This window comes from Carettochelys insculpta, chromosome 8 (genome assembly GCF_033958435.1).
Source record: "Carettochelys insculpta isolate YL-2023 chromosome 8, ASM3395843v1, whole genome shotgun sequence".
In the NCBI taxonomy this organism is placed as follows: domain Eukaryota; kingdom Metazoa; phylum Chordata; order Testudines; family Carettochelyidae; genus Carettochelys; species Carettochelys insculpta.
In genome coordinates, this window is record NC_134144.1 from 43,345,583 (window position 1) to 43,359,895 (window position 14,313).

At 40.3% G+C, this 14,313-nt stretch overlaps 1 protein-coding gene across 3 annotated transcripts in view; it reads left to right on the plus strand.

Annotated features, from left to right (window-relative positions):
* Positions 1-14,313, plus strand: part of ITGB6 (integrin subunit beta 6) — a 49,907-nt gene that overhangs the window by 16,809 nt on the left and 18,785 nt on the right. For 2 of the 3 annotated variants that reach the window (XM_075001465.1, XM_075001463.1), the window contains exons 9-12: positions 4,241-4,330; positions 10,131-10,265; positions 10,498-10,915; positions 12,148-12,370. In XM_075001465.1, coding sequence (XP_074857566.1) covers positions 4,241-4,330; positions 10,131-10,265; positions 10,498-10,915; positions 12,148-12,370 — 866 coding nt within the window. The remainder of the gene's footprint in view (positions 1-4,240; positions 4,331-10,130; positions 10,266-10,497; positions 10,916-12,147; positions 12,371-14,313) is intronic. The other variant, XM_075001466.1, reaches the window with a different exon arrangement.

Here is a 14,313-nt window from a genome sequence, read left to right on the forward strand (position 1 = left end):
GAGAGATATGGAGTCAAAGATGACACCCAGGACAGACAGGAAAGTGGTGACACCCAGAGTGACTAAGAAAGCATGCAAGAGGGATGGAGGGGAACATTAAAAGCTCTGTTTTAACCACTTTGAACTGATCTGAAGAAGTGGGTCTGTCCCGCGAAAGCTCATCACCTAATAAATTATTTGTTAGTCTTTAAAGTGTTACTGGGCTGCTTTTTTGTTTTCATAGCATAAAGACTAGCACAGCTATCCCTCTGTTACTATTGACCTGGAGCTGGTGATTAGATGCCCACGAGGGGGATGCCAGAGAGAGAGGCCAAGATTTTAGCCTGGATGAAGTTAACATTCTGGAATGGAGTGGGAGAGAGAGACCTCAGATTTCTCAGCATAGAGGTGGTAATTGAAACTGTGTTTGCAGAAGGCACTGACCTGAGATAAGGTGTAGAAGGAGAACATAAGGTGAGGACGTACACAGCCCTGTGGAAACCTCACCCACATAAATCTGGAGGGAGGGTAGGGAGGATATGGTGAAAGAGCAATTAGAAGGGCAGTAGGGGACTAAGGAGAGACAGAGTCCTGGAACACAAGGGATGACAGCAACTTGCTTAAAGACCTGATCCTTAGTCCACTGAAGCCTATTGGAATTATATCACCGACTTCACTGGGAGCAGGATGAATCTGCAAGTGTGCATACTGGTTCCAATGCAGGAAATACTTGAGCATGTTCTTAACTATATGCAATTGCAGAAGTCCCACTGAAGTCAGTGATTCTTTAAAGTACATAACCTCTTCTTTGCATAAGTGGTTAATTATTGATTGTTGACAAAGGATGACCTAAAACCCAAGAGTCAAGAAACTAACCATAATTCTTCTCATGTGGTCATTTTATATGAGTTGTGCAAGGGAAACACGTGCATTCCATTGCTGTATGGATGGAAAGAGCATGGGGCAGGAGGAAACTAAACAAGAAATCTGAACTATTTTGAGGCAAATGGATGATTTGGGCTTCAGAAACAATTGCAGGCTAAGGAATGAAAGCCTGTTGTGCTTATACACTCAAAGCTAAGGGTTTTGCACTGACCAAAGAACTCGTTTGGATCCAGCTGTGATACCATAGCAGATGCAGCTGGACCCAAACCATCGCTCACTATATGTAGATGTACTCATCCATAACACCAAAGCACTGGTCTGGGCCACTTGATTTAATGACAAACTTTCACTCCACCGACGAAAGACCAGTTTTTGTACCTCTGGAAATAGTATCAGCCAATCACTGCTGTCAAGAAACAGGACACTTCTGACTTTAGATGGGAGCCTCGTTTCAACTTCAGTATGCAATGGACCCCTGTCTGTGATCAAAGGTACATGTCTGTAGTCAAACATTTTGGTGGTGGCACCTTTACAGACAGTGTCTTACTCAGACAAAACTTCAGTTGAAACTGCTGTAACTGAGCCTAATGGGAGCTCTGCCTAAATTACATTAGGTTTGCACGATCAGGGCCAGAAACTCAAACTTACATTTTATTAGACCATAAAAACCAGAACTGATCTTGATTGATGATAACTGCATTGCTAAGGAGGGGAAATACAACATTAGAATTTATCCACAGGCTCCTTAAGGATACAGGGCGCTAGTCTAAAATAAGTGTACAGGTTGATCCTCTCTCATCCAGCATCCATGTGTCCTAACTGGTGCCAAATGAGAGAATTTGCTAGACACATTCCCAGCCCTTCCACTGCTTACTGGGCTCTTAGAAGACATTTAGAGGTATATTGCTGCTAAATTACAGCATGGAGCACTGAGAGCCTGGCCTGGTGGCTTTAAACAAACTTTACGGGACCAAACTTCGAAACTTAGCCACACCCACAATAAGTGGTCATCTGGCTAACTAAAATGATGCTGGATTACAGATGTTGCTGAATGAGAGAATTCCGGATTAGAGAGATTCAACCTGTAGTAGTCAATTAAATATATTACTACATTTCTAGCTGATTATAATTCCTCCATTTCAGTTTAGCATGTCATGTGTCAGCAATTTATTCATCTAATAATCCTAATCCCCTTCAGATCAAAACTTTTGTGGCTCAGACCTACCTTCTACATAGTTGTGTATATTGTTTTCTAATAAGCATTATATGTTGCACAAGTACAGGACGTATGTGGTTATAATATTCCATTCTTGCCATGAATACGGCCAAAGAACTATGTTCCCCTAATTTTAAAACAACAGTTGTCAGATTGCATGGGTGAATCAAAATCTTAACAGCAAAGTATTACATGACCACAGATGATTTTAAAGCAGCATTGAATTACTGGTTTTAAGACAAACATTTGCCAAAATTGCTCAAAAGCTAAAAACTGGGGTGCCGTGGGCATGAGTGAGGGGAAGAGACATTGTTTACAAATGAGGCCTATCAGTTGGAACTAGTTTATGTGAAAGAAAGGTCAGGAAAATGAGCAAACACTCTTCCTCTTGCATATACTCACACATGGCTGATCAAACAGAGCAGAATTTAAAAACTAGCTGCTCAAAATTTTGATTTCAACATAGCCAAAATGGCACTAGAAGCTCTCATATTTTAAGATCTGTTCAGAAAAAGTCATGTCGTTCTTCTAAATTTGGTATAGCATTCTTCCATCCTGGATTATGTCACAAGTTCTGCTCTGGTGCAAACCATGTGTCATGCCCCTGACCTCAGTGGAACAATTTCAAATTAATTCCACTGACAAGAGCAGAATATTACTAATGTTCCTGTGGAGAAAATATGTCCATTTTTTTTTTTTTTAGTAAATGCATACTAAAAAGTTGGAAAATCTATTTGTGTGATGCTAGCACTGAAAAAGCAACCTGCCATAGCTGGTTAACTGTATTAACCATGCAATCCAAAGCAATTACGTCACACTGGTAAACCTGATTCAGAAACTTTATATGGAAAAACATTAAAATATATGCATAAATATGGAAACTTTCCTTAAAATCCATCTTTTAGTCTGCACTTGTGTCTTCCACAGAGCTTGCTTTGTTATCAATGGCATTTTTGTACAAAGAGGAAAGGTAGAATATGGCTGTACACCCAGTACGTTTTTGCTGTTTGCTTTGCATGCTGTAGATAAAAGGCAGTGATATTTTAGATTTCAAACCCTCTGGCTTGCATTTATAAGCAGCCTGCATAACGCCCATGTTTAGAAAATGCACATTCTATATGCTAAGAACAACCTTTCAAAGACAGAGTGCTGTAATTCACAGAAGTAGGGCATGCCAAATTTCCTGCTGTAACATAAAGCCCATTTAATCATGCTGATTTGCAATTGTTCTTTAGTAATGTCATGAATTATAGATATTTCATACATAATATTTACTGTAATCCTACTATTGAAGGATATGCAACATATAAGATGGATGTAAGGGGGGAATCAAATTGTTCCTCTCTACTTATTTTGAATGTTTAAAAATCAGCATTATAATAATGTTTTTTTTCTGCAATGTCTACCATATTACCAATTTTCTCTTTTAACTGCCCTTTCCATTATCTTAATGGAGTCACATTGACTTCAGTACATATTATGTCAAACCCTAAATGCACTGCAGCAACCACCAGATGAGATTAATATTAGTTATTAGTTCTAATAACTAGTTACTAAATGTCACACTACAATGAGAGCACTGAGGTGAGAATGGGCATTAAATAAGCCAAAAACAGCATATAATCCTGGTTCTAGGCGGGTAATTCTTCCTGAAGTATAACTAACCAGTGATAAACATAGGCGGTATTTCTGTTCCAATCAGGAAACAGCAGCAAAATACTTCAGAGCCCATGTTCCAGGCTCATTGATTTCATTCAGGCCTTATAACCCTTTTATCGCTGAGTCCTTGTGCAAAGTATGCTACATGCTAGTTAACGTGTACCTGCCTCAGAAAAGTACAGCTCCTTAAACCAGTGCATATAAGGCCCATGGAAACATCATTACAGGAATAGTAAGAGTAGCAGAATCAGGATCCCATTGTTTTTATTAGAAACAAATCCAACTGTGGAGAGTGTATTTTCATTTTAATTGGAGAACACTGTGAGGTGAGATTTTTTTCCGAAACTTCCAAGTGACTTGTGCTCCTCCATTGACAGGTAATTACAGGTTTGGGGGGACAGGGAATTACCAGCAAGAAAGATCTTACCACCTATTACCTATTTATGCTTTCCAATTAATTGTTAATAGCACAAGTCTATATTTTATACATGCTCTTTACAGAATTATGCTAAACTTATTCCTGGAGCTACTGTTGGACAACTGCAGCAAGATTCTGGAAATATTCTCCAGTTGATCATTGATGCATATAAGGTATGTTTATAACATACTTCCGCTTTTTCATCTCTGCTGTGTTCAGATATAAAATTATGATTTAGTGAAAACAAATGCCCTTGGTTTTGTTTCTGCATTGTTTACAATAACCACTTCAGTTGTGCACAGATGGTCAGAAATACGGAAACTTTCCATCGGTTCTGAAAGAAAGAACATGGAAGTTCAAATGTTATTTGACTAAAAAGATCACCCCGTTTGGCAGTAATATTGGAAAGCAATGCACTAAGAATGCTATTCTCTCATTTAGCTATGTGGCGGTGCCCCTCTGAGGTTGTTTTACTGTTTTAAAAGCACAGAATACAGTCAGGAAAAGAAGATTTAACTGCTTGAGATTATGCAGGGAAATGTAAACAGGGACATACCTGGTGCTACCTTTCAGAGACTTGTTTAAAAAATAGATCCTAGCTGTCCTGCTCTTTGAAGTTAAGGGCCTCTCTCTGGGTACAATTACAAGAATATATTGAGGGTGCTAGTCTCTAGAGTTTTTTTAATTACTGCACTTTTCTTTATAACAAGCTTGTACTCTAGCAATTACTACATTTAAAAAAAATTCTTTGTAATTATCTTTTTCCCATGCTTGTTAATCTCACATTCTTTATTTATAGACAAACTGCTAACATGTTCGACAAAATTATTTTGATTTGCAGCACAAAGAAAAATGTAATACAAATTGTGAAATCTTTTATAATTAATTGTAATCGTGGTTTGGTTTTTTTACTGTGGGTTTCTAATAAGAGATATTCTATATTATGGACAAATAACTGTGACAACGCACTTTAAAATCAATCTCAAAGGACAACTATTGTAATAGACCTGGGATGCAGTCCTGGCTCCATTGAGGTCAATGGTAAAACTTCCAGTGGAGCCAGGATTTTGCCTCTGGGATTTAACACAGAACTAAGGGTAAACGCCTTTTGTTAGAGTTAATTGAGGATGGGGTTTTAGGAGACAGATATTGGTACTGCACCATTAATGGAAGAAAGGCCACTTGTACTTATTATCTGCAAGGGAGGTGAGGCTGGAATATTGATTGTCTGCTCCCAAACATTGCTCAGTTCTCCACAAACAGTGGACAGTTTGAAAAGCACATTGTTCCTCTGATCAAGGAAGAGGCCCAGTCTGGATCAATCTGTCAGGGTTCAATTTTGCATGCCGGGTAGGGACACATGAAATAGAACTACGTGGGGTTGGCAGTTGACCACTGTAATCCTCAATACTATAAAGGGTAAGAGAAGGCAACAAGAAAGTTTCTCTCATCGATCTCTCTCTGTGAGGATGGCTAGGTCACTCAGTTGTAGATATGTCAATTCTAGCTGCGCATTTGCTGTAGCTGGAATTGTGTATCTACAATTAGCTTTAATGTCTAGTGTAAACCTGGCCTCAGTGGAGTGCCACTGAGAGCCTTATGTAGATACCTATTGTATGACATATGCGCTGCACCCTTTCCCACCCCACTGAGAATTACTTGCAGAGACCCATCAGACTTTCTGAATTTATTCCTGCCCATTTTATTAATTTTAAAGGTTAACTATTCTGAGTTTGTTTTTGAAACTCTTTCAGGCACAAAAAGCAAATTAACACAACATTAAGAAAATCCCCTTCCCCATCTCCCTGAGCCTAATATTTATGTTGTAAAATATTTTAAATAAAAATGAAGTGATGCTTCACTGAAGGAAATAACCCCCACCATTTCCTTGTGTTTGGTGGAAGTGCAGAAAAGATGAAATTGTGGCAGAAGTCAAGATGGCCTTGTTAAAATCACATCATTGGGACTTTGGAATTTTAGGGTTAGGGTGTCGTTCCAGGTCTGACACACTCAAGGCTCTGAAAGTCTGCTTTACCAGGAGTGTTGTGAGCAAGACACGAGAAGTAATTCTTCCTCTCTACTTTGTGCTGATTAGTCCTCAACTGAAGTACTGTGTCCAGGTCTGGGCCCCACGTTTCAAGAAAGATGTGGAAAAATTGGAGCAGATCCAGAGAAAAGCGATTAAAATGATTGAAGGTCTAGAAAATATGAGCTATGAGAAAAGACTGAAAGAACTGTGTTTGTTTAGTTTAGAAAAGAGGATGCTAAGAGGAAACATGTTTGCGGCTTTCAAGTACCTTAAAAAAGTGTTATAAGGAGGAGGGAGAAAAAAATATTCTCCTTAGCCTCTGATGATAGGGCATGAAGCAATGGGCTTACATTGCAGCAACGGAGATTTAGATTGGATTTTAAGTAAAATTTCCTAACTGTCAGGATGGTTAAGTACGGGAATAAATTGCCTAGGGTGACTGTAGAATCTCCATCATTGGAGATGTTTAAGAACAGGTTGAATAAATATCTAACAAAGACAACACACAGATGGCATTTGGTCTTTCTGTGGTGGCAGGGGACTGGACTTGATGACCTCTGGAGGATCCTCACAGTTCTAGTATTCTACAATTCTAGGGGTCCTGTGTCAGCTTGTGAAATTTATGTTCTCTCTCTCTCTCTCTGCCCCAGTTTCCCCACCTCTAAAGCAGGAATAATACAACCCTAGCTATCTGACCCCCAGTTATCCAACATTCTGTTTTATAAAACTCTGCCACAGACCAGCAGGTGGGTCGCTGAGGGTGTGGGGTGGTGTCATATAAAACAGAATGATGGAAAGCCGCGGGTGGGATGATTGCTCCCCCAGTCCCACTGCAACTGGTGCCACTCTTCCAGCCTGCCCCAGGCAGACAGCTCTGTAGCAGCCGGCAGCCTGCCACAGACAGCGGGCAGCCAGCCGGAGGCAGCCAGTCCACAGCAGCCCACCCCAGATGCTAGCCGATGGCAGCTGGAAGAGTGCCCTGTGGAAGCTGGCCCTGGGCAGCTGGCAGCCTCCCCGCTGGCCCCATTATTCAATATTTCTGGTTATCTGACCATCTGTCAGTCTGGTTTATATTGGATAATTGGGGTTCTACTGTAATAATAATTGCCTACCTCAGAAGGATGGTGCTAGGGTTCAGTCTGTGAATATTTCTAAAGTGCATTAAGTTATTTTATGAAACACACAATAGAAACTCAAGTTATTAATAATATCACTGACAGATGTATTGGCTTCTAAAATCTTCAGTGGGAGTAAGCAACTTCGGAAGCACTGAGCTGCCAAAATATTTGTTGTAAAATGTTCTCATGTCTCTCCACCCGGCCATCCACCAGCATGATTCATAGTCTCCAATAAGCATGTCGCTGCCTGTTTTCACAAAGGTTAAATTCTGCGTTAGCTTTGTAGATTCACCACACTCGTTCGTGTTCAATCATATCTGAAATCAAGTCTATTGATTCCCAAGTTATTCCAGCATTCTTAAAACTACAATGAATTCCATTCTCTCCAGCAGTCAGGTCCCTTTCGGTTAACAGGGTAATAAAGATTGAAGGAATAAAATCTTAAACAGATCAGGCACTGATTTTGACTGGGGGAACTGCTGGCAAGGGCTCAAGTTTGTAACACCACTGATGGCTGTTTCATTCAGGAATTCTGAGTTAAGAGCGCTTCTGCAGAAACATTTTAATGCTTGCTGTAATCAGGAACCAGCTTCTACGTCCAGTTATGCCCATACAACCCAGTAGATTTGAACCTTGCAGTCACAGAGGTGAAAACATGGTGACGTGTGATCCCAGATTTCCATTCAGTTTCAGGTGAAAGTGATACATGCTTATAATTTTAAAAACTTTTTACACTTAGAAAATGGAAGATAAGATGTGTCACATCCATCTAACCAAAAAGATAATAGGGTTATGCACAGCAGCCTTTAATTTGAATTTACAATTACAATTTCCCCTTTAAACAGTTTTGCAGTGCTGCTTCTCAGCTCCAGCCCTGAACTTCCAATCCAGCTGATGGACTGAGGAGTTGAAAACAGACCATTGTATAGTACATCTCAAAATTATGCCTTGCCACCTCTTCTCATTTTAGCATCATTCTCATGATATATGATGTGTTTGTGAGAGGCCCAGCTGCCAGCATCAGTTTCTGTGTGAAAATCTCTGCTTTAGGATTTTTGTAATTTTTATAAAAAGGAATTTTCTGGCTTTCATGGCTGCAGAGAAAAGCTTTACTATGCGACCCTAAACATTCCCTCACCAAATGGCAAATCAAAAGAAAGCAATATTTAGAATTTATTAATCTCATTTTTAAGCAAATCTCATGGTTTTCTAGGACTTGGCTCTAATTTTTGAATGCTTGGAGATGGCAATACTATAAATTGCACTAAGGGGTAAATCCCTGTCCCCTCTCCATTTGGGCACACAAGACCCTGCTGGTAATAGAAACTATACAATTCTACTGCACACTTGGAGGAGGTGGGATGTGAGGGTGCTGTACTGCTGGAGTAGAGCTCTCTAAGAGAGGTTCCTTTGTGCTTCCAAACAGGCATTTGAGAAGTCTGTGGAACAGCAGAGCCAGAGGATGTGCCAGTATTCCTGCTTCAGAAGGAGATGTAGGGAGCACAGAAGAGGGAGGAGGGAGAGCTTGCATCCCATCTGGCTCCCCCACTTGAGCCTCGCTGCACAGCCTTGTTGCTTAAGCTGTGTGCTGGAGAGTGGGTTTGGAGCTAAATGAATATGTTAAACATCTTGCTTAACAAATATGCTGCTGTTCTTTATCTTATTAAAATTATACTTCAGCAAGGTTTTTCAGATGGAAAGGCACAATTAAAATGAAGTAAATAAACAGATGCTGATCTAGAGAATCAAAAGTTCATGTAAATGAGACAGGAATGTTAGCTGTGCAGATTTAAGCATATTCCACTTGAAGTTTTGGCTAATATCTTCACATAAGTAGTGGTCCCATTCATTAGGATGACTGACTTGAAGGTGTCCAGGAAAATGAAGAAGTGGACTTTGCAAAAGCATTGGAGGTGCTTAGCCCAAATTCCATTGGTAGTCTGTGGGACCTGTGCTCCTAAATCCCCTAGGCACTTATGAACATTTCCTATGCAAGGGATTATGTATCTGAGATGTACTATTGATCAAATTTGTCAGCCCATGACAGTCCACAGGAGTCCATCTTGCTACAGTCTTCAGTGAGCTTTGGATCAGTTCTCATTATATTGTTAAAAGTGTAATGCAAAACCATTTCAGAATGAAAGCCAAAAAGCAGAGCATGAGGGAGCACAGGGAGCAAAGTTGAAGAGTATCTTCCTGGAGCAGTACTAGCATGATTTCTGGAATTACTGAATCCGTTTTGACATCCAAGCAACAGCTCATGAGCTGAAGGGGTTTCCACCTGGGGAACAGAAAAAAACAGGAAGAAGAAAAGACTTAGATTTGCCCAAGGGCGTAAACCAGCGGATTATGGCTAGCTCTGACACTGCAAAAATTAGGCTAACTGCTGGAATCTTTACTCAGGCCATTCTCAAACAAAACTGAAGTCTATGCTAGAACAAAGACTGTAAGCCTAAATGCTAAAGAAGGAAAGCTACGTCCTTAGCAGCATGATAAATTCCTCAGTAAGGCCCAGACTAATTTAAAACCTACATAAGGGAGCGGAGTGCTGAGAAATGAAAAGAGACTTCTGACAGCATTAAGAACATTCTCTTACAAGTGCAGTATATGGTTGAGCTGGTATGAGATATTCAGCTGATATGGCAGTTGACGTTAACCTAAAGAGCAATACTCACCACACTTTCTTCCTTTGTTGTTGCAAGGCAGAAGCATGAAACTAAAGTACCAAAATTCCAACCTTTTTGCTATGTAAATACGGTTGAGTTTTTCTATGAAGACATGGATTATTAATAACCATTTCATCCATCCATGTTCCTTTTCTTTAAGGAGCTGCGATCTGAAGTGGAGCTGGAGGTGTTAGGAGACACCGAAGGACTCAATCTCTCTTTCACTGCAATCTGTAGCAATGGTACCATTTTTCCAAACCAGAGGAAATGTACCCATATAAAAGTGGGAGACACAGTAAGTAGATAATAGATTCTGAAATGACATTCCCTCCTGTAAAACGGAGAGGTTTTAGAACATCAAGAAAGAAATATGGCTTCCTTTATTTAATAAATCTCTTCCAAATAGACTGAGATTTATCAAGCAATATGTAAGCAATTTTTGTTCTTTTCTGTGCGTTATATTTCCAGCCTATATTTTGCATTTTGTATGCTGCAGCCACAAATGGTTAACACATTTTATTTTCCAGGTCTCCTTCAACATGACCGTAAGCCTACCCACCTGTGAAAAAAAGCAGAGGCAAATGCTGATAAAGCCTGTGGGCCTGAGCAATGCCCTAGAAATTGATATCCAGCTGGAATGCAGCTGTAACTGTAAGAAGGAGGCTGAGATGAACAGTTCTAAATGCAGCAGAGGACAGGGCTCTTTTGAGTGTGGAGTGTGTGCCTGCAACCCTGGCTACATGGGTCCTCACTGTGAATGTAATGAAAACTCCCTAAGCACAAGTTCCTGTAAAGGGTCTCCAGAGCAGAACTCCTGCAGCGGAAGAGGAGACTGTTACTGTGGGCAGTGTGTTTGCCATCTCTCGATGTATGGCAATATTTATGGGCCATACTGTGAATGTGACAATTTCTCTTGTGTGAGGTTTAAGGGATTGCAGTGTGGAGGTATGTCCCTCGAAAACTATTTTTAAATCTATACTGTCAACTTTTACGTAGGTGTAACCTTCACTATAAGTATATTCCCAGATCTGCAATTTGCAAATACATGAATTATGAGGGTTGGCTGGAAAACAAGAATTCCATTTTGCAAATACTTTATGGTTTTGACATTTGTTTTCATTCCACTTTGACGTGAAACCAGGACCTTTCAAAAATTCTGAAAAAAAATTACAGGAAGAGATACCTCCCCCTTCCAGAAAGCCCCCTAGACCACTAGTTAGGACACTCACCAGGGGTCTGGGAGTCCTACCTTGTTGGTCTCTTGCATTCCAGTTGAGCACACTAGTTGTGTGCTAATAACAGCAGTGTCTCAAGCTCTCCTGTTGGAGCTCTTCCATTTTCTACAAATAATTAAATATGAATTGGACCAGAGAGAAAGAGTAACTGCACCTCACTGGTTCAGGACAGACTGGAGAGACTGAGAGATGGAGGTTCAAGTCCCTGTGTCTCCCACAAAAACCCAGTGAATGTTAGCCACCAGCCTACCCACCCATGGTAGGTACAATTTTGCCATTTCCAGATCTGTTTCTGTACCCAAGTGTGCTTCTGTATTTAATCACTTTCAGCCTGATTCAGATCTCACCCTGGTTTCATACCAGTAACACCAATGATATAAGTGGAATTGCTCCTGATTTACACCAGTGTCAGTGGAATAAGAATCAGATGTTGCATATTTATTTTCTTATTCTGGGCTGAATTCTGTCTGCTACAGTGTTGTAAATCCAGAGCAAGCCCATTAAAAATAATGGGAATAGCACCTTTCTGGAGTAGCACAGTAGTGAATCAGACACACCGGAGTTATCCCAACAATGAGAAGTCCTGTGACTCCTTATGGACTAACAGATTTATTGAAGCATAAGCTTTCATGGATAAAGACCCACTTCGTCAGATGGAGTTATCCCAGTGTCAGAAACAGTTGGGCCCATGAGGCTCAAGTCTTATCTCCTATCCACATATATCAACAGTGACACAATTAAAGTGAACAGAATTGCACTGCTTTGAGTGTAATGAGAATCTGGCACTTTTATGTTGAGCTATACAATGTGGCAGGGAGGGTTCTATATGAGAGGTGCTGGTAGTAGTAAAACTGTAAATTCTGAAACAGAATGCTAATAATGATCTTTCTGTCACTTTTCAATGAAAACATTAACCTGGAAAGATAACTATTATTTTTCCAGGTAACGGTGACTGTGACTGTGGTGAATGTGTATGCCACAGGGGATGGACTGGTGAATACTGTAACTGTACAACTGACCTTAGCTCCTGTTTTTCTGAGGATGGAATACTGTGCAGTGGAAGAGGTGAATGCATCTGTGGAAGATGTGTTTGCACAAATCCTGAGGTCTCGGGTAGCACATGTGAAAGGTGCCCTACATGTGGTGAACCATGTAGTTCCAAACGGTAAGGTACTGTTTTCTCCATGTTTGCATTTTCTGCTTCATTCGGATATGCACAGTGTAGTAATAGCTCTGGAGTGCTAGTCCCACCTTATTTTTCCTGGGTGGGAACAGAACATGCCCATGGATCTCTGCTTTTCCTATCTGGTCAATGCAGAAACCAAACATTTCCCCGCATTGATCTGCTAGATCTCAAAATGAACTCAGGGAAAACACTTCCCCTTTGTTCAACTGGCACATTTCCATTTATGCCACTTGGTTATTCAAGGAAGCCTGACAATGAATTCAGTTGAGCAATACTGACATCTGTTCATGGAACAGAAGAACAACACCCCTGCATGGTCATTATCACAGACAGCATAACAGACATAGAAGGAACTTTTTAAAAAGTTTGCAACATGACTATTCATTTATTTATGTTAATGGATTCATAAGGACAAGTTCTGCTCTCAGAAGCTACACAAAGTTTACACATATATAGCAACTCAAATACCAAATTCAGCTAAATGCAGCATGGGTTAAACAGGTGCAGTTGCTATAAGTGTGTCTGGGTGACTTCAGTGGAGATTAAAACAGTTGTGTAAGTTATGCATCAGGTATAAACTGATCTGAAACTGATTGTTAAGTGGCAAAGAGGCATTTATTTCCCTTTAACTGAAATATGTTAAAGAAGTGGCACTTGCATGTGAGGGCACACCAGTAAAACCATCTAAAGAGTGGTTAACAAAAGCAGACCCTTTAAACACCCAGGTTTGTATGCCTGCTCTGTCCCCAAATCTCCCTGGGCTAAATTTAGCCCTGCTATATATTGCCACAACTGCTCTAATAGGCAGGTGCTTGAACTGGTCTCCATGGAATACTGAACTGGAGTGAGGTACGTTTGCACAATTCCACAGCGCTGAATCAGTGCAAGTTAAATTCAAGTACTGCTTCTCTGCTGTCTCTAGTGGTTTATGCCTAAGGCCTGCTGCTTCTCCTATGCTTTCTTTACCCCTTTGGTGTTCCATTGCCTTATTCTCAATGTATCATTGCAAATGAGAAAGGAATCAGTTCCTTTACATGTAACTTACCACCATGGCTCTGTACATCTAGGAGATCAGATCCACAAAGGTCGACAGAGATTGCTCAGATCTCACATGCACAGGCTAAGTGCATAATACTTTGAGCAAGCATAGCTCTTGAGTGCATTATGTGGTAAATATATTGATCTAATTAAACTCAGACTCATTCAGCCCAATCAGAGGAGATATTTAGTTACCTGCTAGGCACTGAGATAACATATTAAAAATATATTCCACTTTGTCAGACCTTTTCCATCTCTCCTCTTTCTCTGTCACTGCCTTGGCAACTGAAACATATGGCCAGAAAAGCCAACAGAGAAAAGCCGTGGAAGCCATGGCTAAGTTAAGAGACCAGGTCAGACGGGACCAAAACCCAGCTAGGCAACTGAGAAAGGGAGCGCAACACTTTAGAAACATGGTAAACATGAGAAAAACACAAGCACCACTGAATGTATCTACATTTGATAGGGACTATCCCATTACCCACTCATGTGTTCTATTCACTGCTTCACTTGCCAGTGATAAGATCATGCCCATCAAGAAAACAACTGCAGTACCCTCAGTATTATTCTCATGGAGGTTTGTAATTCAATGCAATTAATCCTACAGAGTTATTCTTCTCAGCCACTGAATCCAGTCAGTGTTTTAAAGATAGAATTGTTCCAATATACTTTGCAACAATTTTCTTATGTGAATTCAGTTTTTGTATTTTCTTCATTCCACTAGAAGACTCTGGACTCACTCTGGCTTTCATTGAATCACTGGGAGACTTTCTACTGACTTCAGCAATAGTTGGATCAGACCCTCAGTTTGTTTTTAAATATTCCAGTCTTTGTACAAGTAAATAAGATAGTTTGGAATCACTTTGCCAATAACTTGCATTAGC